The sequence below is a fragment of the Cornus florida genome, unplaced genomic scaffold (genome assembly GCF_030987335.1).
Source record: "Cornus florida cultivar Cherokee Brave unplaced genomic scaffold, ASM3098733v1 CherokeeBrave_3.0.0_Hap2_Chr11, whole genome shotgun sequence".
In the NCBI taxonomy this organism is placed as follows: domain Eukaryota; kingdom Viridiplantae; phylum Streptophyta; class Magnoliopsida; order Cornales; family Cornaceae; genus Cornus; species Cornus florida.
This window is the reverse complement of record NW_026775581.1, coordinates 39,604,673-39,632,109: the sequence shown is the minus strand read 5'-3', so window position 1 is coordinate 39,632,109 and position 27,437 is coordinate 39,604,673. Positions and strand designations below refer to the sequence as shown.

Here is a 27,437-nt window from a genome sequence, read left to right as displayed (position 1 = left end):
AACTAGTAGTACGAGCTGGTTCCAAACATCCGAATGTACTAACTCAAATGGTTTTAAACTTTTATCAAAACGAGACTTAAAAGTAGCCCGACAATGTTTACTAAGTTCACAAGTAGTACAATTAAACTTAGAAAAATCAACTAAAGAAGGGACTAAGGCTCGAAGACTGTTTGAAGAGGGATGTCCAAGGCGGAAATGCCACTGGTGAGCTGAAGAGGAGGTGGAACGTAGAGTTGTCGGCGCAGTAGTTGGCTGGAAGTAGTTAAGACCATCCTTCTCAAACCCTCCACCAATTGTCTTCTTCGTCTTGAGATCCTAAAAGACACAACGGGAAGGAGAAAAAGTAACTGAGCAATTTGAATCTGATATGATTTTGCGAACTGATAATAAATTGAATGAAAATTGAGTGATATATAAAACTGATGAAAAAGTGAGACCCAAAGTGCGGAAGGTACCAATTCCATGAACAAATGATTTGGCACCATTCGCTATATAGTAAAAACTGATGGTGAGAAAACATGAGAAATATCAAAAAGAAGAGATGGATTACCTGTCATGTGATCGGATGCCCTTGAATCAATGATCCAAGGTGTAGAAGATGAAGCATGGAGGCACGTATTACCTGAAGTAATGATAGTAGCGGTGGATGAGGGCTGATTTGCACACTCACGCTTTACCAATTTGGTGCTGGTGATTGACCCAAGAAGAAGATGGGATTCCTTAGTATCCATAACAAAAGCTGCTGAACAAATGAGATATAGTAGCGAGAGGGAGCCGAGATAAGAGAACCAAGATCTAGCGGAGATGAACCCAAGAGAAATTATCGAGGAGAGAGCAGAGGAGGGATCCGAGAGAGATTGCTGAAACTAGAACTGAGATCACTGAGAAGAGATTAAGAGAAAGCCGAGATGGAATCAAGATTGGAGTCTGAATAAGAAAAAAAAAAAAAAAATTAATTTAAAGAGGGATCGATTTCCGCTCTGATACCATGTTTAGAGAGAGAGAGAGAGAGAGAGAGAATATATGAAAACGTATATGTTATATAGTCAGTAATACAATAATACAATGGTGTTTATATAGGAGAAGCTAAGGGAGTAGGTGAGTGGAGAACAAGAAAACCCTATACATGGTAATTTTATATATGGTAATGAGGGGTAGATGACAACTCATAAGATACTAACTGTACACGTGTGACAACTCATACAATACTGTACAACACCTCCTTTTAACCAAAAGAGAAAACCAAGGAACTCTAGGATTTTTCACTCTAATTTCTACCCAAACAGCCTCAAAAGAGCATCTACCACTTTCCCAGCAATAGAATCCTCTTTGTTTGAAACGGGAACAACTTTAATCAAATTCCATGCCTCCATTTATTTTATTTTTTTTGATAGTAAATGTATAAAAGAGCATTCAAAAGGGGACCGCATCCCAAAAGAGCTACAAAAGAATAGAGGGCCTCTAAACCCTCAAAGAACCCAAAAAATCGACAAACTTCTTTTTTTTATAAGTAAAATGTATTAGAAAGCGTTCAAAAGGGGAACGCGTCCCGAGATATACACAAAAAGAATCTATGAACTCAAAGAACCCAAATAGTCCACAATGTCCTCTAAAGAAGAATAATCCCTCCCCCAACCCCAACAAAAAAGGGTACAAATAATAGAAAATTTCAGCTCTCCAATAGAGGACTCTTTCCCATCAAAAAATCTTCAGTTCCGCTCTTTCCAAAGACTCCACCAAACGCAAAGAGGGGTCACCCTCCAGAAGTCTCTAGCCTGAGCCCCCACCCATTGGCCCCTCCAGATATCAAGCAATCCTCGAGAAGTTTAAGGCATGACCCAATGGATGCCAAACAAACCAATCAAAAGACTCCAACATTCATAAGCAACAGGACAATGCAACAGAAGATGATCCACGGACTCCCCAAAACATTTGCAAAGACAACACCGGTTAACAATGATATGTCTTCTCTTCCGTAAATTATCCAAAGTCAGAATCTTCCTCCAAGCTGCAGTCCACACAAAAAAGGCCACCCTAAGGGGCGCCTTAGAGAGCCACATCGTCTTCCACGGGAAGGGCAACCCATGAAACCCAGAGAGGCGCACAAAGAATGACCGGACCTAGAACGTCCCATTAGAAGAAGGCACCCAAAACAAGGAATCCACACCAGTGCCATCCAATTCATGTCTATACAAAAGGGCCAACAAGCCAGTGACATCATCTAACTCCCAATCCTGAAAAGGTCACATGAATCGCACATCCCAAGACAATGTCCCGCTATCAAGACGATAGCAGTCAACAACCATAGCATGTTTGTCAACAGCAATCCTAAAAAATCTTGGAAACAACAGAGCCAAAGGCCTATCTTCACACCAGGAATCCTCCCAAAACCTGACAAATCTTCCATCCAGAACTCTGAATCTAATGTGTTTGGAGAATTCATCCCACCCTTCCCAATGGACCTCCACGCCCCCACACCATAAGCAGCCCTAAAAGGCCTAGTTGACCACCCCCCTCTCCTCCCCAAAACGACAAGAAATGACCTTTCTCCATAATCTATGTCTTTCGCTGCCGAACCTCCAAAGCCACTTGCCTAGAAGAGCATTATTAAAAGGGGCCAGTCTTCTAATTCCGAGACCACCAAGCTGAAGAGGCTTACAAACCTGATCCCATTTGACAAGATGATATTTAAACTCCTCCCCACGACCCCCCCAAAGGAAATTCCGTTGGAGCATCTCCAGTCTTCCCACAATAGAGGCTGGAATCCTAAAAAGCGAGAGAAAGTATGTTGGAAGGCTTGACAAAACACTCTTCACTAACGTGACTTTTCCACCCTTGGAGAGATATTGCTTTTTCCAACCAGCCAATCTTCTCTCGACCGGCTCAATCACCGGGTCCTAACTTCCCACCCTCCTAGCCGAGTCCCCCAGCGGTAGACCCAAATAAGAAATAGGGAAGCGTTGCATCCCACAGCCTAAAACAGCAGCCAGAGAATCCACATCCTGCGCCTCCCCCACAGGGACAAGCACACTTTTACCCACATTGACTTTCAGACCAAAGACAGCCTGAAAACAAATCAAAACACATCTCAAATACTGCAACTGGGACACCTCTGCCTTACAGAAAACAATAGTATCATCCGCAAAAAGAAGGTGAGAAATCTCCATCTGCTGAATCGATTCAGGGCCGAGCTTGAAACCCCTAATAAACCCCAAATCCACAGCCCTTCTCATCAGCCTACTAAGGGCCTCCATAACAATAATAAACAAAAATGGGGAAAGAGGGTCCCCCTGCCTCAGACCTCGAGAACTACCAAAGAATCCCGTAGGAGACCCATTAACCAAAATCGAAAATCTAACAGTGGAAACACATGTAGTAATCCATTTCCTCCATTTCGCACCAAAACCCATCCTCTCCAATAGATACAACAAGAAATTCCAACTGACATGATCGTAGGCTTTTTCGATATCCAGCTTACAAAGAACACCAGGAACACCACTACTAAGTCTAGAATCCACGCATTCACTGGCAATGAGAGCCGAGTCCAGAATCTATCTACCCCCAATAAAGGCATTCTGAGACTCAGAAACAACTCCATCAAGCACCTCCCTCAGCCTAAGCGCAGGGACTTTCGCAATGATCTTATAGATACACCCAATCAGACTAATTGGTCTAAAGTCCTTGACATTAAAAGCACCACCCTTCTTAGGAATAAAGGCAATAAAGGATGCGTTCAGTGATTTCTCAAATCTCCTTGTGGAATGAAACTCATGAAAAGTGCTTATAATCTCAAGCCTAACCACCTCCCAACTTTCCAACAAAAATCTCATAGTAAAACCATCGGGGCCTGGAGCCTTATCGCCATTACAACTCTTGAGAGCCTTCAGCACCTCCTCCTCCGAAAAGGGAACCTCCAACCCATCCCTTTCCAAAACAGAGATAGAGTCAAAATAAAGGTCATCAAGCCTTGGCCTCCATCGAAGAGGCTCAGAATAAAGCCTTTGGTAGAAAGAGACAATACCATTTCGGACCTCCTCCTCTGTAGACAAGACCGTACCATCCACACACAGTCGCCCAATATGATTGCCCCTCCTATGAGCATTAGCAGTTCTATGAAAAAACTTGGTATTACGATCCCCCTCTTTCAAGCCAAATGCACCACCAAAAACATAAAGGTGTAACTCTCCAGAAATCCCTGACTTTAACCCCCACTGGACAGCCTTTCCAAGCCTCAATAAAGCATTTGGGAGACCTCGGCATAACCCACTGATACCTGAATAACCCCAGCATCAACATCCAACAATCCCATGCCACTAGGCAATGCTAAAGAAGATGATTAATTGTTTCCTCATCGTTCTTACACATAAAGCACCAGTGAACCACAATCTAATTCCTTCTCCTTAGGTTGTCTTGAGTCAAAATCTTCCCTAAGATGGATGTCCAAGCAAAAAACGCCACTTTGAGCAGAGTCTTCAAGCGCCAAATAGCCCTCCACAAAAAGGGAGGAGTCGGAGTATCTGAAAGACACCTATAAAGAGATTTAACATCAAAGCGGCCCTGACAAGAAGGAAGCCACACCCAAGAGTCGGAAACATCTCCCCTAATTTCTTGTCGATAAAAGAGCTCTAAAAAACCACACATATCCTCAATTACCCAATCCTGAAAATGCCTCAAAAATCGAACATCCTAAATTGTTCTGCCACTATCAATGCGATAGCAGTCGACCACCATAGCTTGACAATTAGAAGCAATCCGAAAAAGTCTAGGGAAACAGTGCGCAAGAGAACGATCACCACACCAAATGTCCTCCCAGAAGCGTATTCCCCTTCCATCCCGAACACGAAACCTGATATGTTAAGAGAATTCATCCCAACCCTTCCGAAAAAATTTCCATGCCCCCACTCCACTTGGAAGTCTCACCTCCGCAGAACACCAGTCCCCTCTCAATTCCCCATATTTGCTCACAACCACCCTCCGCCATAATCTATGCCTCTCAACTGATGCACTTAAAGGTGTTCTGCATAGATGCTAAACCATCTTAACCAAATTTCTCTCATTTTATCTCCAATTAGATCTACTCCAACTATCTCACGAATGTAATCATTTCTAATTCTATTTTGTTCTAGTCTTACTGCACATCCATCTCAACATTCGCATTTCCACCACACTCACTTTATGCATATTTTGTATTTTTTGTTCTTAGATGTCCAAAATTTTATCCCATAAAGTATGGCTAGTTTAATAATTGTTCTATAGAACTTCCCTTTCAATCTTAATGGGATACACCAATCACGCAATATACTAGATGCACTCCTCCATTTAACCCATCCAACCTTGATGCTATGATTAACATCATCTCTAGTTTCTCATTCAATATGGATAATTGAGCATAAATAACAAAAACGATCACTTTTTTTGTACCTCTTGATTCTCAATCTTCCCTACATCCTCATTGTATCTCTAGATTTACTGAAGTTACACTCCATAAATTCAATTTTATTACTACATATCTTAAACCCTTTCAATTCTAGAGCTTCCCTCCAAACCTCCAATTTGGCATTGACTCCTAATATTAACAGCAAATAACAAACACCATGAAAAATGTGTCTTGCTACCTCATTCGTAACTAAGGCAAAACGGAATGGACTTAATGCTGACCCTAGATGTAAACCTACAGTAATTGGAAATTCAGTTATTACCCCTACAGTCATTACAACTATAGCCCTTTATGACTCCTTTTCTAAAACCCTCTATATCAAATCTCTAGGTACCCTATCATAGGCTTTCTCTAAATTAATGTACACCATATGAGATCTTTCTTATTCTCAATATATATTCCATTAGTCTCAGTAAGTAAATATGCATTTAAAAGATCTCCTATTTCACTCTTGCCAAAGACCCCAGGGAAATCCTTTAAGCATTTTCAGCTTGCTTCCCCACTATACACCATCTCCAAGCTTTAAGCATGCTTATCGTGGAAAGCAACATGGCCCAACTCACTCCAAACAAAGCAAGGAGTAAGTTGCATTCTTCCTGTAGAAATGGAGATTTATATATAAAAAGAATAGAGATACAGAGAGAGAGACAGCGAGAGAGCAAGTTTGGGGCTCAGCCCATATTTTTCATATATCTCGTACCCTAAAACATAAAGGGGATTATATACAATACAAGAAAGGCCTATTTACATAATGGCCACAAATCCTATATCTAATTACAATAAGACCCCAGCGTAAATACATATATACATATAAGTGTTTTAACACTCCCCCTCAAGCTGGAGAATATATATAATATAATCCCAGCCTGGAACAAATCATTTTTAACCGATTATGACGAAGAGCCTTAGTAAACATATCAACTAATTGATCTTCAGACTTCACGAATAGAGTAGAAATGTTTCCACTCAATATTTTCTCTCGAGTGAAGTAACAATCAACTTCAATTTGCTTGGTTCTTTCATGAAACAACGAATTGGATGCGATGTGAATAGCTGCTTGGTTATCATAGAACAGTGGAAAGGAGTCTTGACTATTAACCCAAGTTCTTCAAGAAAATGTTGTATCCACGTTAACTCACTAGAGATATAGGCCATTGCCCTGTACTCTGCTTCAGCGCTAGACCGTGCTACAACTGTTTGCTTTTTACTTTTCCATGTAACAAGATTTCCACCAACAAATGTACAATAGCCTGTAGTAGATTTCCTATTTGAGGGAGAACCAGCCCAGTCAGCATGTGTGAAACCTGTCACATTAAGATGACCATTAGGTTTATATAGTAATCCAAAACCTGGAGTTTGTTTGAGATATCGAATAATTCGAAGAACAGCATTCCAATGTGGTACTGTAGGAACACTCATGAACTGACTTACAACATTAACTGCATATGAAATGTTAGGTCGGGTGATAGTGAGATAAATTAATTTCCCAACTAGACGTCGATATCTGCCATGATCGTCAAATAAATCACCCTCATCAGGTAATAATTTTATATCTGGGCCCATAGGAGCATCAGTAGGGCGAGTACCTAACATACCTATTTCTTTTAACAAGTCCAACACATATTTCCTTTAAGATAGACTTATACCTTCCTTGGATCTAGCAACCAAAATACCCAAGAAATATTTGAGTTTGTCTAGATCCTTTGTGTGAAACCGATCTTGCAAGAACAATTTTAACTTTGCAATGCCGTCAGAATTATCACCTGTTATAACAATATCATTTACATATACCACAAGAAAAATAAAGCCAGTTTTAGTATGTTGGTGAAATACCGAATGATCTGTCTGGCATCAGTTAAGGCCAAAGGAAAGTACCGCCTCGGAGAATTTTCCAAACCAAGCCCTTGGAGATTGTTTCAATCCGTACAGGGCCTTTTTAAGACGACATACAGCATGAGACTCCCCCTGAGCAACAAATCCAGGTGGTTGCTCCATGTAAACCTCTTCATGTAAGTCACCATGTAAGAAAGCATTTTTCACATCTAATTGAAACAATGGCCAATTACAATTGGCGGCAATTGAAATAAGGATTCGGATAGAAGAAATCTTCGCAATAGGAGAAAAAGTCTCATCAGAATCAATACCATAGGTTTGTGTGTATCCCTTTGCAACAAGGCGAGCCTTCAATTGCTCAACAGATCCATCATGGAGATATTTGACAATGTAGACCCACTTACAACCAACCATTTTGGAACCGGGAGGTAAGGAAACAAGGTCCCATGTCCTATTATGATGAAAAGCATCCATTTCATTTATCATGGCTTTGCGCCAAGCTGTATCAGATAGAGCATCCTGCACAGTTTTCGGAACAGCAATAGCAGATAACATGGATAAAAAGCAAGAAAATGAGGGCGATACCTTTTTATAGGAAACAAAGTTAAATATGGGGTGTGCAGTGACACACGAGCGAACGCCCTTACGTAATCCAATAGGAAGATCATCAGTACCAGGAGGAGCCTCAATGGAAGTAGACAATTGGGGGGGGGGGGGGGGGGGGTGATCGACAACTATACACTTGAAGTGGCGGTGGCACATGAGGTGGTTGTTTTGGGTCACAGGGTAATGAATGTGACACAAAAGGCAACGGAAGCAGCAGCTCGGTATCTAAAGACGAACTATGTGAAGAAAAATAAGGAGTATCCTCAAAAAAGGTAACGTCCAACATTTATAACCTTTTTGAGTCCGAGAGTATCCAATAAAGACACCCTTAATGGCACGAGGAGACAATTTATCAGCGCCAGGGTGTAATATGTGAGCAAAACACACACACCCAAAAACACGAGGCGGCAATGCAAATAACGGTCGAGTAGGAAAAACAAAGGAATAAGGACATTTCCAATTAAGAACAGAAGATGGCATATGATTAATTAAATAACAAGCAGTTAAAACAGCATCGCCCCAAAATGCTTTTGGAAGATGCATATGTATCATCAATGTCCGAACTATTTCAATTAAATGCCTATTTTTCCGTTCGGCTACACCATTTTGTTGGAGAGTATAAGAACAAGAAGTTTGGTGCAAAATACCACGAGAGTCGCAAAAACTAGAAATAGCACCTTTGACATATTCCATAGCATTATCAGATTGTAAAGTGCATATAACACACCCAAATTGGACCTCAATTTTTTTAAAAAATATTTGAAATATGGAAAAAAGTTCAGAACGGTCTTTCATTAAAAACAACCAAGTCATCCTTGAATAATCATCAACAAAAGTAACAAAATAAGAAAAACCTGAGTGACTAGTGTGACGAGCAGGACCCCATATGTCCGTATGCACTAATTCAAATAAAGACGATTAACGATACGAGGAAGGAAAGGCACTCTATAGTGCATACCCAACTGACAAGACTCACGATTTAAAGTAGACACCGACTCAAGGAAAGGCAAAGCAGACTTCAAATACCGCAACGAGGGATGACCTAACCGATAATGCCACTGGTACACAGACATCTGGGAATGTAAAGCAACGGTGGAAGGTTTGCAATCCAAATAGTATAGGCCATTTCTGTTACTGCCCCCACCAATCGTCTGTTTCGTGTTGAGGTCCTGAAAGACACAAGACGAAGGATAAAATGTGACAAAACAGTTCAGTGCTTGAGTCAGTTTACTTACAGATAATAAATTAAAGGGAAAATTTGGAACTAATTGCACAGAGGATAATGAAATGGATGTGGTTAATTTAATTGTTCCCTGGCCAATAATGGAACATGTTCTAGCATCAGCCAGAGTAACAAAAGATGAGGAACTAGACTTCTGAAAATTAGAAAATAGAGAGGCATCACCTGTGAGATGGGTAGAAGCCACAGAGTCAATAACCCAAGGGGATGCTGAAGTCTATAAATCGGACAAGCATGCAATATTACCTGATTGCGCAAAATTAACCACATCAGAAGAGTTGGGATGTGTCCAGTTGACCAATGCACTGAACTCAGCTCGTGATAGTGATAAGTGTCACGGTGTCACTAGTAGATGCAGGTGATGGTAATACAAAAGTTTGACCAAGAGAGGGATGAGACCCCGCAAGGTCAGAGGAAGACACTGCTTGATTTGCCCATACTGGTTTCCCATGAAGAGTCCAACAGTTCTCAACAGAGTGGTTAGTACCCCTACAGTGGCTGCAGATGCGAGTGTCACTACGTCCACGACCACGACGACTGCGACTTCTATCACGGCTACTACCGCCACGAGAACTACCTGAATTTCCACCATACCCTCTGTTGCCACTAGGAGTATCACCCGAATTTCCACCATACCCTCTGTTGCCACTAGGAGTATCACAAACTCTAGAGGACTGTGGAAAAATAGAAGGAATCATCATAGCTGAATTTTCTTTCACTCCAGTGGGTGTCACATGTGATTGTTTTGAAACCCGAAGTAAGCGAGAATAAATGTTACCCAAAGATGGGAGTCCTCCATCACCAGCAAGGATCTGATCCCGAATATTATGAAGGTTCGGGTGCAAACCAGCAAGAAAAATGGAAACAGAAAATTCCTCACGTTGTCGCTTGAGATGTCAGGATCAGTAGTCAAGGGATGGTACTAATTCAGCTCATCTAACAGGCTTTTGAAAGTACTGTAATACTCACCAAGGCCTTGACCAAAGAAGTCAGATTGACGAGAATGGAATATCTTTTCATACAATGAATATATGCGAGAAACATTTGTGTCCATAGACTAAGTTTCTTTAACTGCATCCCAGATTGCCTTTGCAGTGTTGACAAACATAAAAGTGGATGCAATGGAAGGTTCCATACTGTTCCACAACAAGGACTTAACCATATAGTTATCAGTTTCCCAATCCTCATATGTTGCTGATATTTTTAATGGAGGATCAGTTGTAATAAACTTCAGCTTTCGTCGGGCACCTAAAGAAATCCTTACTACTTGAGCCCATAGTAAGTAATTGGAATTACTTAATTTCATAGTTGTAATTTGCAGCCCAATAGGATCAACATGTGTTGCAGAAGATTTAACTCCAATAGACCCAGAAGCAACATTTGAATCGTCCAACATGGATATATGAATATGAAAAGAAAAAAAAAACTTGTCTGCGCCAAGTTAAGAAGACAAATTTGTACCAAGGAACCAAAGAAGTTGTTGCACCTAAGAAGGCCAGAACAGAAGAAGACTCGGAGCAGAACAGACCCGGTCAGTAAATCGAGTCAAACGGGCCGGACCTTGAATCGGGTCAAATGGTCCAGACCTCAAATCGGGTCGGAACAAATCCGGTTTATGTTAACCTAGATTAGGATAGCGAGAACCCTGTAGCCAAACACCATTCTTCTTTACAAAGTCTCAGCTCTCCGGCAAGCACGCAGCGGCGACGATGGAATCAAGAAGCAGCGACACACCTCGCGAAGCCATCGGTGACCAAGCAACGAGCAGCGACGACGACGACAGCCACCAGTGACCAAGCAACGAGCAACGACGACGAGAGAAGGCGGCGAGCTCGGCAACAACCAAAACGGCAACCAAACTGGGTTTCAGATCTAGGAACCAAGCAACGAGCAGTGACGACGAGAGAAGGCAGCGAGCTCGTCGACAACCAAAACGGCAACTCCTTCACCACCATCACGAGCTCTGAACAGATCTATACAAGAACAATACAACTGCAATTTCCCACACTCACAATTTCAATCCGCTCTGATACCAAGTAAAAATAGAGATTTGTATATAAAAAGAATAGAGATACAGAGAGAGAGAGAGAGCGAGAGAGCAAGTTTGGGGCTCAGCCCATATTTTTCATATATCTCTTACCCTAAAACATAAAGGGGATTATATAAAATACAAGAAAGGCCTATTTACTTAATGGCCACAAATCCTATATCTAATTACAATAAGACCCCAGCATAAATACACATATACAGATAAGTGTTTTAACACTTCCCTAGCCACTTAACATTGCAAGAGGAGATGATTCACTCATTCCTCATCTCTCTTACACATACAACGCCAATTAACAATAATTTGTCTTCTTCTCTTCAAATCATCGGTTGTCAAGATCCTCTCCAAGGTTGCCATCCACCCGAAGAATGCCACCTTTACCAATGCTTTGGTTCTCCAAATAGCCTTCCAAGGAAAAGAGATACACTGCACATATCCACCAATCTCCTATAGAAAGAGAGGACCTCAAACCTCCCATGAGAAGTCACCTCCCTAATCAACTCATCCTCCCCCTCTCCACCAATTTGCTTGCTATAAGCAAAGCCAAGAATGAAACAAAGTCCTCCACTTCCCATTCCTTGAAGATGCCTCTCAAACTAGATGTCCCAAACTATGCAGAGGTCCAAAATATTGCTTCTCTTGCTGCGGTTGTTGGGTTTAGGGTTAGCTCTTCTTCTATTTATTATCTGGGCATGCCTTTAGGTTCTCCGTTGAGGAGGGTGGGAGGTTGGGGCCCTGTTATCAAAAAGTGGTTTGAGAGAAGACTAGTTGGGTGGAAGAAGCGATATTTGTCAAAGGGTGGGAAGGTCAGGTCACTCTTATGAAGGGTACGTTGTCGAGTCTTCCTATTTTCTTTTCCCCTCTCCTTCAGATCCCATCCTCTGTATCTAGAAGGATTGAAAGATTTTAGCGGAACTTCCTTTGGGGCGATCGGGGGAGGAGTTCAAGTATCATCTTGTCCATTGGGAGCAGTTGTATGGGAGTATTCAATTGGGTGAATTGGGCATTTGGATAATGATCCCTTTCAATAAGGCTCTCCTAGGCAAATGGCTGTGGAGATTCGGTGGTGAACAACATCGGCTTTGGAGAACGGTTATTTCGTGTCGTTTTGGGGAGGGGAGAGGCAGTTGGTCATCTTGTGCAGTCAAATCAGCAGGGGGTGTAGGTGTTTGGAAGTTCTTTCGGAAGGGTTGGGACGAATTTTCTAAACAAATCAGATTCAGAGCTCGGGATGGCAAGGGAATTCGGTTCTGGGAGGACTTATGGTGTGGTGATCGTCCGTTATCCTGTTCTTTTCCCAGGATTTCAGTTGATAGACATGCCTTGGTTGCCTACTGTTATCGGCTTGATAACGGTAGGATTACGTGGGATGTGCAATTTCAGCGACATTTCCAAGATTGGGAGTTGGACAAAGTTTATGGGCTTCTATATCCTTTGTAAAGACAGGAGTTGGATGGTAGAGGCCTTGACTCCATCTTTTGGGTGCCCTCTCCTCAAGGAAGGTTTTAGGTTCGTTCCTTTTTCTATTGTTTTTCTGGCTTCTCTGGTTCTAATTTCCCTTGGAAGATGGTTTGGAGCTAGAAGGCTCCTCCCAGAGTGACCTTCTTTGTTTGGACTACAGTTTGGGGCAAGATTTTGAAGATGGATAACCTGAGAAGGAGAAGACAGGTTATGTCAACTGGTGTTGCATGTGCAAGAGGGATAGGGAATTTATGGATCACCTCTTCTTGCATTGCCACGTGGCTCACGACTATTAGAGCCTTATTTTTGTTTGTTCGGCGTTCATTGGGTTATGCCTTGGTCTTCGAGGGGTTTGATCGACGCTTAGAGAGGCTGTTTAGTGGGAGCCCACACTCGTGATTTTTGGAGGCCGGCACCCTTTTGGGTTTGGTTGAGCATTTGGAAGAAGCGGAATAGAAGATCTTTCGACAAGGAGGAATCTTCCATTCGGGCTTTTTTTTTTTTTTTGATAAGTAATAATTGAAATAAAAAAGGCGTTCAAGAGGGGAACGCATCCCTTGTACAAAAGTGGAGCTAGGGATTAAGATCCCAAAGAAGCCAAAAAAAATAATTAAATCTTCGGAAGAAGAACAGGACTTCCTCTTCACATAGCTGAAAAGAGAGCGTATGATGTGAAGTTTCAGACTCGCCATGGACGATTCTTTCCCTTCGAACATTCTATTATTCCTCTCCTTCAAAATGCACCACCAAACACAATGTGGTACAACTCTCCAATAATCGCGAGCAGTGGTACTCACACGGCATCCTCTCCATATACAAATCAAATCCTTAGGATAACGAGGCATAACCCAATGCATATGAAATAGACAAAAGATAAGATTCCAACAATCCGTCGCTATAGGGCAATGTATTAGAATGTGAGCAACTGACTCACCATCCTATTTGCACAAACAACACCAATTAACAAGACAATTGCCCCTTTTCCTTAGATTATCAATCGTAAGGAACTTACCCCAAACAGCGGTCCAAACAAAGAACGCCACTCTAGTTGGAGCCATAGAACGCCAAATAGTCTTCCATGGAAAATCAACAATATCGAAATCAAAAAGACATAAGAATAAGGAACGAACTTCAAAGCGACCATGGGAAGAGGGAATCCATGTCATGACATCACTACCTCTGCCAACTGCCTCCTGTCGATACAACAAATCCATGAAAACACATACCCCATCCACCTCCCAATCCTGAAAAGAGCGTCGAAATTACACGCCCCACGTAATCCCTCTACTATCAAGTTGATAACAGTTGGCTACGTAGGCAAGTCTATAACCTGCAATACTGTATAACCTGGGAAATAAACGAGATAAAGGCTAGTCTCCACACCAAAGATCCTCCCAAAAGCGTACACATCTGCCATCACGAACTTTGAATCTGATATGAGTAGAAAAAGCATCCCATCCCTTCCTTATGAATTTCCACGCCCCAACTCCTCCCACTAGAGAAACCGGACGAGTAGACCAACCACCACTCTCTTCCCCATATCGACATGAAACTAGCCGTCGCCACGGGCGATGCCTTTCCCTTCCATACCTCAACAGCCATTTACCCAGAAGAGCTTGGTTAAAAGGGACTAGTCTTCTGATACCAAGACCACCAAACTTCATTGGCTTGCAAACTTGTTCCCAATTGACAAGGTGATACTTAAATTCATCACCTCTTCCACCCCAAAGGAAATCCCTTTGAATTTTTTCGATCCTATCAGCAACAGAGCATGGAATTTGGAACATAGATAAAAAATAAGTAGGAGGGCTCGATAAAGTGCTCTTTATAAACATAACTTTCCCTCCCTTAGACAAGTATTGCTTTTTCCATCCCACTAATCTCTTCGCATACCTATCAATCACAGGGTCCCAACACCCCACTGTTCTAGTGGAAACCCCTAAAGGCAAGCCCAAATACTGAATTGGAAAAGAACTCACCCTACATCCAAGGACTTCCGCTAAAGAAGAAATATCCTGAACATCTCCAACTGGCACAAGCACACTTTTAGCCACATTAACTTTCAGACCAGAGACAGCCTGAAAGCAGGCCAAAATGCACCTCAAATATCTAAGCTGAGACACATTAGCATCACAAAAAACCAAGGTGTCGTCTGCAAAAAGTAAATGAGAGACCTCCATCTGATGAACAGGATCTCTTCCCACCATTTTTTTTTTTTATAAGTAAATTGTATTAAAAGCGTTCAAAAGGGAAACGCACCCCAAACTATACAAAGACAAAACGGAGCCTATGAACTCAAAGAGCTCATAAAATCAACAATATCCTCAAGAGAAGAGTAGTCTCTCCCCTGACCCCAACAAAACAAATTACAAATGATAGAAAATTTTAACACCCCAATGGAGGATTCCTTTCCCTCAAAAGATCTTCCATTACGCTCTCTCCAAAAGCTCCACCAAATACAAAAAAGGGTCACCCTCCAAAAAACTCTGGCCTGAGCCCCCACCCATTGGCCCCTCCACATATCTAACAACTCCCGAGATGACCGAAGCATGACCTAATGAATACTAAACAGGCCAAACATCAAACTCCAACAATCATGAGCCACAGGATAGTGCAACAAAAGATGATCCACCAACTCCCCATTAATCTTGCAAAGACAACACCTATTAACAATGATATGCCTTTGCTTCCTCAAATTGTCCAAAGTCAAAATCTTACTCCAAGCTGCAGTCCACACAAAAAAGGCCACCCTAAGAGGCGCCTTAGACCTCCACACCGTCTTCCATGGGAATAAGGTACCATGAAAACCAGAAAGGCACACAAAAAAGGACCGGACCTAGAACATCCCCTGAGAAGAAGGCACCCAAATCAAGGAATCTGCCCCAGACCCCTCCACCTCCTGTCCGTAAAGGAGAGCCAAAAACCCAGTGACATCATCCAACTCCCAATCCTGAAAAGCTCGCCGGAAACGCACATCCCAAGACAACCTTCCACTATCAAGGCGATAGTAGTCAGCAACCATAGCATGTTTGTCAACAGCAATCCTGAAAAGCCTGGGAAACAAAAGGGCCAAAGGCCTATCATCACACCATGGATCCTCCCAAAACCGGACATTTCTTCCATCCCGAACTCTGAATCTAATATGTTTGGAAAAGGCATCCCACCCCTTACCAATGGCCCTCCACACCCCCACTCCGTTAACAGACCTGACTGGTCTAACTGACCACCCTCCTCTTCCCACCATAAAGCCCTTGATAAGATCAAGATCCTCTGCTCTTCGCATAAGTCTGCTTAAACCCTCCATAACAATAAGAAAGAGGAAAGATGACAGGGGATCTCCTTGTCTTAAACCCCGAGAGCACCCAAAGAAACCAGCGGGAGAACCGTTCACAAGAACAGAAAATTTGACTGACGAAAGGCATGTCTCAATTCATTTCCTCCATTTACTTCCAAACCCCATTCTCTGAAGCAAATAAAGAAGGAAATTCCAATTCACATGATCATATGCTTTCTCAATGTCAAGTTTGCACAAAACTCCAGGAACTCCACTTCTCAATCTGGAATCCACACATTCACCTGCAATAAGAATTGAATCAAGAATTTGTCGTCCTCCAGCAAAAGCATTCTGGGAATCTGAAATAATCCCATCCATCACTCCCCTCAACCTAAGAGCAAGGACCTTAGCCAGAAGCTTGTAGATACAACCCACTAAGCTGATAGGACGAAAGTCTTTAATGTCAGAAGCACCTCCCTTCTTAGGGATAAGGGCAATGAAAGTTGCATTAAGCGACTTCTCAAGAGCACCAGTAGAACAAAACTCCTGAAAAGTGCCCATGACATCATTTTTCACAACTGTCCAACTTTCCAAAAGAAACTGCATAGTGAACCCATCTGGCCCCGGAGCTTTGTCCCCATTACAACTAGATAAGGCCTTTAGAACTTCTTCTTCAGTAAAAGGAATCTCAAGCCCTTCCCTATCGATCTCGGAAATGGCCTCGAAATGAAGACCATCAAGTTTGGGTCTCCAAACAAGCGGTTCAATATAAAGCTTCTGATAAAAAGAAGCAATCCCATTACGCACATCTTCCTCCTTCCACATCTCTACACCTTCTACCCGAATACGTCCAATGTGATTACTTCTTCTATGAGTGTTAGCGAGTCTGTGAAAAAATTTTGTGTTGCGATCTCCCTCTTTTAACCAAAGAGCCCAAGATTTTTGTCGCCAAGATATCTCCTCCATATTAGCAATCTCTGCAAAAGCTGCCTAACAAGAAGCTCTCCTAGAACGCAAGAACTCCACATCCCCACCTGCCTCTTCAAGGCGATCAATCTCATAAAAATCAGAAAGGACTCTACTCTTCATCCATTCAAGATTCCCAAAAACGTCTTTATTCCACTTTTTAAGATCGAATTTGAGAGCCTTCAACTTTATAGTTAACATGAAGCTAGATGAGCCTATGACAACAACTCCCTCCCACCAAGACTGAACTTTCCCTTGGAAGTCCTCCGCTCTTAGCCACATATTCTCAAATCGAAACGGAGACCTTTGAGAACTCAAACCTCCACAATCTAAGACCAAAGGAACATGATCAGAAATGACCCGAGCTGAAACTGCTTGAACGACATCCGGAAATTTTTCTTCCCACTCCCCAGATATCAAAAAACGAACCAGCCTTGAAAAAGTGACTGGTTCCTGCCATTAGACCATGTATAGGTTGCGCCTTCCATAGGTAAATCGATAAGAAGATGCTCGTCAATGAAATCAGAAAACTGATCCATTTCAGATGACCTCCTACCCCCTGTGGACCTCTCTATTGGGAATCTAACAGAATTGAAGTCCCCACCCAAGCACCAAGGAAGAAACCACATTTCTTGAGCATTATTAAGCTCCTCCCAGAAAAAAGGCCGATCAATATCAACAACTGGTCCATAGACCCCAGTGAAAACCCAACTGAAATTGTCCTCTTCCAACTTGTACTTGCAAGACACTGAAAATCTTCCCCACCCACACATCCAGCTGTGACACCCATCTACAATCCCACATAATTAAGATACCGCCCGAAGAACCTGTAACATTCAAAACTTCCCATTCTACAAACCTTCCTCCCCACAAACTCCTTACCACCCCATCCGTAATGGATGCCAACTTTGTTTCTTGCAAACATACAACATGGGCCCCCCAATTCCTTAAAGCAACCTTAACCACCCTCCTTTTATTCGGGTCGTTGAGACCACGAACATTCCAAGAAATAATTCGTAGCTTCATTAAAAACCAGATAAGATAATCTCCCCACCTCCTTTCTTCGCGCTCCGACTCCTAGTCCTTCCCCTCTCCTTCACCAACCCCCTTCTTTCCCTCATAATTGACTTCAGAGATCAGATTCTTGATCTCCTGTGCCCCTTTCCAGGATGATAAAGGCCTCGGGTTCACTACCTCTTCAGTCACAGCAACCTCTCTGCCTTCCACTATAGCTTGAAGAATGGAAAGTGTCTGATTATTGTTTCCCTCTGAAGAAACACCTAGCAACTCACTAGCAGCTCCTATGTTTTCAATCATCCAATCCTTACCCAAATCAACATTTGTTATTGAACAACCAAATCTCTCAATTGCCAAAGGTTCCTCCTCTATCACTTCAAAAAAATCATTCTCCATCCAAGGTACAGACTCGTTAGAACAGACTTCTTGGATAGAAACCAAATCAGTAGCCACCTCCTCATCACAAGCCCTTCCAAAATCAAAAGGCTCTGAAAACGAGTCAGAATCAGTACTGTCTCCCAGTCCACTACTCAAGTAACTAACCAATTTTTTCTCCTCTTCCCCAACAGACGATGTACAATTAAAACCTTTTAAAGCAACATAAAGGCGAAGTTCTTTGAGCAGAGACATGGTTGACTCATTAGACAACTGAAAGTGAAGGTCTCTTCCAACTCGAACCAAGACCCCATCTGATGAGTCCTGAACTTCACAATTGAGTGAATCTGTTTGGCCTGAAGTGACAATTTCGCTGGCAGTCGTCCCTGTAACCAGCCCAAACTCTTCAGCAGGTGCCGAAGGCACATCAGTCATAACACAACTCTTCTCCATTGACATCTCAACATCGCCCCTCACCTCTCCAGAAAGGGAGGAAGAAGAAGAAGGTGCGTTAAGGGAGCTCTGAGAATGAGAAACAGAGGACATACCTGGGTCAGTAGAGCTCCATTTTTGTTTATCTTTTCTCGACCATCAATAAACATGGTTGCTTCTATGTGAATCCCGAAATGAAAGTCTAGAGCTGTTTCCCATTATCCGAGATGTAGCTAGAAGGGGCTTGATTAAAGCATCAGCGTAACACTGTAGATGACGAAAACCATTCTTATCTGTTCCCACACCAGCCTCATCTTCACTTAATTTCATCCACCTCTTCTTCTCCGGTGAGCTCCAAAATTTCACAGAGGGAACATGAGGAAGACGATCCTGTATATGAATTGGTTAGGTGGCTGGACTGGGTTTTGTATTAAGAAAAGAAGCTGATTTCTTATTATTGGCCCCCAATCAACCAATCTTTTTAAGTCTTCAAATGGCCCAATACGTAACTTAGTATTATTACGGCTGGACTTGGGCAAATGTGGGTTGGGCTTATCATTTAGGAAAGAAATGGATAGCTTATTGTTGGGCCTCCATATAACATTCCTTTTAAGTGAAGCTTGTGGTCCATAAGAACCTAGAGGCCCATTGTTCAACCCAGAAGAAAGAGGCCCATACTTACGCCCAGTTGATTCAGCTGCATGAAAGGCCCTCGTGAAGCCACGTGGTTGCCCACGTGGTTGAATACCATCAAGCCTATCAAGACGAGGATTTGAAAAGCGTTGAAAACGGGCGTTATGCGTACACCTCGGAAATCTATTAACCACACTCTCTTCTGGCGCATCGGCGAACGCTCTTCGTTTTCCTTGAGAACTCAGTTGAGCCTGCAAATGCCGATGACGCCCGCCGTTGAATTTTCCATCATACAGGAGGAGAGAAGCCTCACCAGACCCATAATAGGATTTTGGAAGAATGCAAGGTGAGGTTTCCTCAATCAACCTGATCTTGAATGCTACTCGTTGGTCTTCAACAAAAACAAACTCCGACACCACAGCTCCGGCGGAAACAAGAATGAGAACTCGTTCACCTCTTGCTTGATCATCCGCTTCCAGTCCTCTAAACCCACCGCAGAGGTCACCGATAGCTACAAACAGTTTATGACACCAGAGATGGAGGGGCAATCCGAACAACACCACCTTTCGTAACCTGTCACGATCAACCACGGCTGAGCAACCCACCGCGAAATCCCATTTGTCGATGTGTAAGGAAGCTTCACCCCATCTCTTCCTCCCCACATGCAAAACTCTACAAGCTTCGGCCTCCGATGGTAGACGGAACAAGAACAGGCCGTCAGGTAGGGTTGAGATTTTTACTCCACACGAGATCTGCCAAGATATCATCGCCCACCCCTCAATCCTCTTAATGCACCCCACATCACGATCAAATCGACCAACCAGACAAGATTTCAGTACAAATTCACGTTCTGCAATGCTCTTACGATCAACCCTAAGGACCACATCTCTATCAATTGAACAACTTTGGATCTTCCCGTGAAAATTGAGACATGGTAGGGCCGCAACTGTGAGATACCAACGTAGCATGATCCGTCAAAACCAAAAGTGAAAAGAAAGAGAACGATAAACGCCGGAGTAGAAGACTCCGGCGTCAAAAGAGAAAAGAAAAGTTGAGAGGAAAGTCAAACATCAGTCAAACACACATTTTCCATTCGGGCTTTGAAATTTCTTTTTTTAGTTGGTTGATGGGGAAAAATTGTAAATATATAGAGGAGATTGTTGATTTTTTGGGTTCCTTGTGTCCTTGGGACCTTTTCTTTGGCTTCAGCCCTTGTATACTTTCCAGGATACGCTCCCTTCTTGAACGCTTTCTAATATACTCTTACTTATTAAAAATAAAATAAAATTAATACTGCAAAAGGAAGGCAAATGAAGTAGTTGGTCACTTTGACTAATAGCTGCATCTGAACTAGAGAGAGCAAGTGTCAAATTGAGCTACTGGGCTTACAGGAGGAGTGAAAATTAGGTGTGAGACTAAGGCGTCAGAAGCAACTGTGTGTCTAGTCAAGTGTCAAGTTAGAGTCAAGTACTGGAATTGTACTTGTTCCTCGTTCATAGTGGATTGCCTAGCATAAGATGATAAGTCTACCTAATCTTTTCAAATTGTGAGCATCGCTTCTTGACTCTTTATCAATCTACTTAGCATTATTGTATGCAATCAAAGTCACCCGGTTGAAATTTAATCGAAAAGTGTAAATGAGACCTAGCCACCCCTCTAGATCTGCTTCAAATCTTCGAATCCCTTTGGGAGTTTCTACTGCGCCATTCTCAAGAACTTTTTGTGGGACTATTCAACTTGTTCTTGGAGTAATGCTGATCCTCCTTGAAGAGCAACTAGCTACAAAGATGCATTTGTTACGGCTTCGACGAATAGATAAAGTAAACATTAAAGAAAATGAAGACAGATTGCATGCAAAGTTCAAGATTGATTAAACAACAATAACAAAATTTTTGGGTAAAGTGCCTGGTGTAAGCCTCGTTTCAAGGTAAATCAACTAGCTAGCGGTTGTAGTGTAGAAGAATACTGTAAGGGGTCGAGCGCTTGCCTTCTGACCCAAAAGCTTAAATTATTGAGTAGTGTTATGGGATGAGCCCCTCTTAACACTCTTCCCCTACCCAAACTCACAACGCCCTCGTTGCGGTTAGACCACCTTGCCTACTCAGGTGAGACCAGACACCTTCCGAGTGGGCGCTTGGCGTGACACCGGATCAAGAACTAGGTCTGTCTCTAATACCACTATAACGGGTCAGGCACTTGTCTTCTGACCCAAAAGCTTAAATTGTTGGGTAGTGCGGCATACCCACCCATATATACCCCCATTCATTTCCCATCCAGATACAATGTGGGATAAGCCCCTCTAACATTCACTATGGGGGTGGGCGCTTGCCCATTTACCCAAAAACTCAAGTTGTTAGGTAGTGCTGCACACCCACCCATTGTTACACACTTCAACCCCCATCCAAATCCAATGCGAGCCAAGTCCCACTTGTAACTTTCTCCCCCACCCGAGCCCGCGCAACGCCCTCGTTGCGGTCGGGCTACCCTGCATACCCAGGGCCAGACCCGAACACCTCCCGGGCTGAGTGCTTGGCGTGACACTGGATTAAGGACCGAGTTTGGCTTTGATACCAACTGAAACAGGTGGCGCTTACCCATTTACCCAAAAGCTCAAGTCGTTGGGTAGCACTGCGTACCCACCCATTTATGCATACTTCAACCCCCATCCAAATACGATGCGGGACAAGTCCCACTTGTAACAGTAAGATTGTACTTGTTCAACTTTTCAGCAGATTGTTGGCCTTATAATTTGGCCTTATAATTTTCCCCCGTTCCACATAAACTTATGTCTCCTCTATTGCTTTGTGGTGGACTTACTGATTGACGCTTCTTTTTCTTTTCCAATGAAGGGAATACAGATCCTATGTCCTTCCATAAGTGCAGCTCTGATCTGGTAGCAAATATATTAGTTGGGAAATTATGACACTTGGATAAAAAATTTATAAGCAAGTGATGGTATTGTTTTTTTTTTTTTTTTTTTTTTTGATGGTATTGTAATTCAAAACTAGAAAGGGCTATAAATGAGATATTGTCTTAAACTCAAATGAAATGAAAATTCTTCTAATTCAGATAGTGTGACAGGAGATAGCACGAAAGGTTACAGTGATTTTCTTTTAGCACATCAGCTGCAGGGAAAGTACAAACTTGACCATATAATAAAAAAATCCACCTAGTCAAGGGATAGTCTAGGTAAAACTCCGGTTTTCCATTTTTCATTCTAAATTAAAAAGTGAAAAAAAGAAAAGATAAGGTAAACAATGTGAAAAGTAGGCTACCTGAGGATCGAAGAATATACATCGCAACGGATGCCTCCTGTGCAGTACATCAATATAGTTGTTCTCTCTTTATCAACACTGTGTAAAGGATCTGGAGTAATGACCTGGATGTATGACGTAGACAAAACAGACTATGTTCATACTCAAAGTTAGAAAAGGAATTCTTACATACACAAAACTAAATAATGATTACTAATTAAACATATTCATTTTTGAGCTCAGAAAACCATGAAAAAGAGAGAAAGATATTAAGAATATCACAAGATTAACATGCAGGTACACCATTGAATAGGAGGTAATTCCCAAACACGTAGGTGCTCCCAAAAAGACGACTCAGGTTTCTTTTGTACTTCTGGTGAGAACAAAAATTGAAAAGAATATGTCAAGCTCTCTGCCTTCCTTCAGTCAAAGGAAAAAAGGAAAAGAAACAGAGAAGAAGGCAGCATACTACTTCAGACATTCGTTGGTTACTTGCAATGGATTCAGTGTCCAGGTGCACCGCTTATCCCAGAGATGAGCTAAAAAAGTCTGTTGTGGTTTACCCAGACACTCAAGTCATCTCCTCAACTTTTTTAACCTGCTGATGCAAAGACTAACCATTCGCACTTGTCTATCGCCCAACCAAAAAGTACACCAGGCTCCGTTTGTTTGAGCGTAAAATACTTTCCAGAAAATATTTTCTTTGTTTTCTAGTGTTTGGTTGTCATAAAATATTTACGAAGAAAAAAAAATATTAAAACCCAACAAAAATAACCTATTAATCAATACTCCATCTCACCCTCGACCTAGACATTTGGCAAACATCAAAAAATAAAAATAAAAGAAAATATTTTACCTGAAAAATATATATATATATATATATATATATACATATATATTCCGAGAAAAATATATATATTTTCCAAGAAAAATATTTTACGTTGAAATAAACAGAGCCTAAAAAACAAAAAAAACCGTTGGAAGAAAGAGAAACATATTTCTGACCATATTTTACTCGAAAAAAGAAAAACAAAAATTTGCATATTTCATTGACTTCCACATGTTAGAAGAAAGAGAATTAGGTTACATCACTTTCGAATCACCAACATCATTCATCCAGATTGGAAACAGAAGGACACATGCTAGAAAGTGTTTAGGTCAATAGGACTTCGGTTGGCATATTTCGTGACAAACTAGAGACTGTAATTTTCTTTTTATTATTTAGTTTAGCTAGAATTCTAAAAGTTAGTGTAAAGTTATTTGCCTCTTGGTCATGGTCAAAGATGGAATTTAAGCTTCAACCAAAAAGCAAAAGCATAATTCTTGACACCATAGATACAAATGCAAATTGATATTGCTATTTTCACTTACAAAATTAGGGCCGTCCATTTATGCATTAGGATGTTGAGAATTCATGATTGTTTTGGAAAATCCTTTTTTATTTTTCTTGGGTAAGTGGAAATTTTATAAAATTTCAAACAATATAGTACAATGGTACAAAGCAGAGACATGCCTCTGCAAAGTCAGAAGCCAAACTTGGCAAAACAAAGAAGCTCAAAATACATTAAAGCATGACACATAAGAGCCATGATCATAACTTGCTACATAGAACAGTAGCAAAGCTTGGTCAATCAAGCATCAAAGCATCTCTTATTTGCAGGTCTATAATTTCCCACCAAATCCGTCTAGCTACATCCACAGCAGGTCCGGACACCCATTGTTCAACCTCAAGTTTCTTTCAGCCCAAATCTGCCAAATTGTTATTGCAAAGATTCAGGAATAAGACTTTGATCTGAATTCCTGATGTACAAACCACTCCACAAGTTGCATTAAGGAGGCACACCTAGGCATGTTCCGATGAAAAAGAGAAGCAAACCAATCCCATATAGCCTTGGCAAATTGGCATGCGACAAAGATATGATCATTAAAGTCTTCATCATCCCAACCGTAGTGACTACACACATTCCAAAGAAAAAATCCCTTATTTCCACTGAATGTTCCTCAACTGTTGAATGGTAACAGAAGAGGAAGGAGCCCCATTACAATACTAGCAGCAATTAATGCATTCTTGGGAAGACTCAACTCTCTGTATAATCTAGGACTAACCTAGCCAAAAGAATTTGACCTTGACAACATGGGTCAGTAAACCACCTGAAGGAACAGCCATCTCCCACTTTAAACTTCTATCTGCTGATTTCCCTCACAGCAAGCATTTTCTGCCAAACAACAGAATGAAAAGGAATTGAATAGAAGCTCCAGAATGAAAGAAAGCTTGTGTATCTGTTTTGGAATCAGGCCACCCATAGGAAATCCCTTGATTTTATAAATTCCCAAACTAGAGGCTTTGTTCATATCTTCCAACCTCCTAACCCCAAAATCTCCTTCCTTCCTAGGTGTTCACATCTTATCCCACTTCAGAATGTAAGGTCCATACAAGTAGGTTCGCAAATTTTGTAGATCAAAACATGTTCAATGTAATTTTAGTTTATTTTTATAGTTTTGTCCTAATACTGAGTTAAGTGAGAATTACCTCCATGATGAAGAACGAGATTCTACAAAGGTTAAAGACTTGGAAAATATGGTTTTAATAATGTATGGTATTTTGAAACAAAACTTGTTTCTGCAATTTTTATCAAGTATTAGGATTTGTCAATCGATCGACGTCGATCATCCTCAATTGATCGAGCAGGTCGTCTTTCGGAATCCTGTTAGGATTAAAACACTCTGTTTTATCTGCTTGGAATAACTCCTCTTTCCTTTGCTCAAGCTTTATCTGCTTAGAAGAATTACTCAAGCTTTGCAGTTTTCGACGTTTATCTGTGAGAAAGAGCTCCTCAAATATTTAGCGGGCTCAAAGTTTATCTAAGGGGAACAACTCTTCGAGCTTTTAATGCCTTCGAGGTTTAACTGTGGAGAAGAACTCCTCAATGAATGGTAATTTTGACTTTTCAACCTTTTTTTAGTTTGTCATGCTGGCAGTGCTGTATTTGCAATATTGGCAGCGCATTAGTGACACCTACATTTAGCTGCTCTTTGGAGAAGGGGTGTTTGCATATATGTATAGTGAGATAAGGGTTCATACATCATGGAGATAAAGAAAGATAGAGAGCGTGGACAAGAGATGAGAGGGCTGTATATACTAAGATTGGAAGGATGGATAGAGATGCAACATTTTCTGGTCGTTTTGGGACTCTGTTTCTCATCATAATTGAGCTTTATTTATAGTTACGGGGAAGAGGGGTTGTTCCACTCAAATGACACCACATGTAAGGGTAAGATTGATGGTTGGTGGAAACAAAATGGTTGTTGTAGGGGTATGTTGTCTAATTTGATAAATTGGAGTGATTGACCCCAATCTAACATGGACCATGCTTCTGACATGCAACTAATTGATTGACAGCCAACTGACAATACCCAACAAGCATGGCCTCTCCACCTGCTCTGTCAAATCAATGAGTCGCCCAACTCACTCCTTTAACCTCTTGCTCATCCTCCTTAGCACGAGCAATCCTTATTCATCACCCTATGTCCCTCTTCTACTTTTCTTTCTTCCAGTGAAACCTCCTGGGCTCAATCTTGATGCAATTCACTTCACTCGATCCTGTCAAGGATTGGCTATCAATTTGGTTCATCATTCCGTCTTCCAAGGCCAAACCATTTAGCAGTCGGAACTTTTATTCCCACACGTACTAAAAAACAAATACCAAATTTGGGTGTAAACAATATGTCAAAGAAACTCCATATCATAAAATTGCTTTGTTGCTCGAACATTGATTTTAAAACTTATTGAACCATCCAATTTTAGCGGCATCCAAGAAAAGTCTTAATGTCAAGGAAGGTATGCACCAGAAGGCAATAAAAACATATCTCTCTACGATAAATGAATTTCAAGATAGCAAACCTCTCTTATATGCCTTGTGAACATCAGGGAAGACATCAGCTTGTCTGTTCCCTTTTCTAAAAATTAAGTATTTGTACCTAGAGTAACATTCCAGATATTATGATTCGATACCATACCCTAAAATCATCATACCTCTGATTGGGATAGCCCAAATGATGTGCTCCTAAAGCAGTCCACATCCGGTCGTTGAGCCCCATGAAAGTGACCAATATCCCATTCATAACCTGATAACAAGCATTTGGAAAATTATCAAACCTCGGTGGCTGATATGATAAACATAAGTCACACTTGTTTGATTTATATTATTTGATTTCAGGCCTACAATTCATTGATACTAGTTCACATGTTTTAATAAAGGAATTATAGTCATCTCTACCGGCTGTGACACTGAATTTAGAAGTTGCAGCCTTAATGCTAGTTTGAGGGATTGCGTCTTTCTTCTTTCTTTTCTTTCTCATCTCTTCTTCCTTCTTTTTATTACTGCTGTGCCTCTTTTCTTGTAATTTTTTAAACATAAAAAAAATAATGCTTTATTATTGTTAGGAAGTTGAGTCATGTGTTGGACATATTCCTCATCAAAACATACTTGTAAAGTGTAAAAGTGTCGATTAGTTGATCAAGAACATCATTTGAAAACATGGCAAACCCCAAATGCAAGAATGGTGAATATTCAATCACTTGGATAGGTTACACATAAATGAACTTAGATTGACCTTAGGTTAGCCTATTTTATTTGAGAGTTGGGAATTAACATGCTTTGAAAATGTTTTTAAATATTTGGTTTTTCAAAACTAAGCTAAAATTTTATTTTTGTGAAAACTGGAGTTAAAATTTGAGAACAGTACATCTTGATCAGTCGAGATGTTTGGTTGATCCATCGACAGATGTCCAGTAAGCTTCGATCAATAGGTCGATCGATCAAGAAGTTGTCAGTACGCTTCAATCGATAGGTCGATCAATC

The 27,437-nt window shown here is 41.4% G+C and overlaps 1 protein-coding gene across 6 annotated transcripts in view; it reads right to left on the bottom strand.

Moving 5' to 3' along the window:
- The window catches only part of LOC132286465 (rhodanese-like domain-containing protein 8, chloroplastic), an 87,567-nt gene that overhangs the window by 30,521 nt on the left and 29,609 nt on the right, over positions 1 to 27,437 (bottom strand). For 3 of the 6 annotated variants that reach the window (XR_009472788.1, XM_059788807.1, XM_059788803.1), the window contains exons 5-6: positions 26,609 to 26,700; positions 22,597 to 22,700 (exon numbers count right to left, since the gene is read on the bottom strand). Coding sequence is in view for 5 of the 6 variants with exons in the window: in XM_059788807.1 (XP_059644790.1) it covers positions 22,597 to 22,700; positions 26,609 to 26,700 (196 nt within the window). In the remaining variant the exon portion in view is untranslated. Of the gene's footprint in view, positions 1 to 13; positions 316 to 6,175; positions 6,742 to 21,927; positions 22,212 to 22,596; positions 22,701 to 26,608; positions 26,701 to 27,437 lie in introns of those variants that run through there. The other 3 variants (XM_059788805.1, XM_059788808.1, XM_059788806.1) reach the window with 3 other exon arrangements.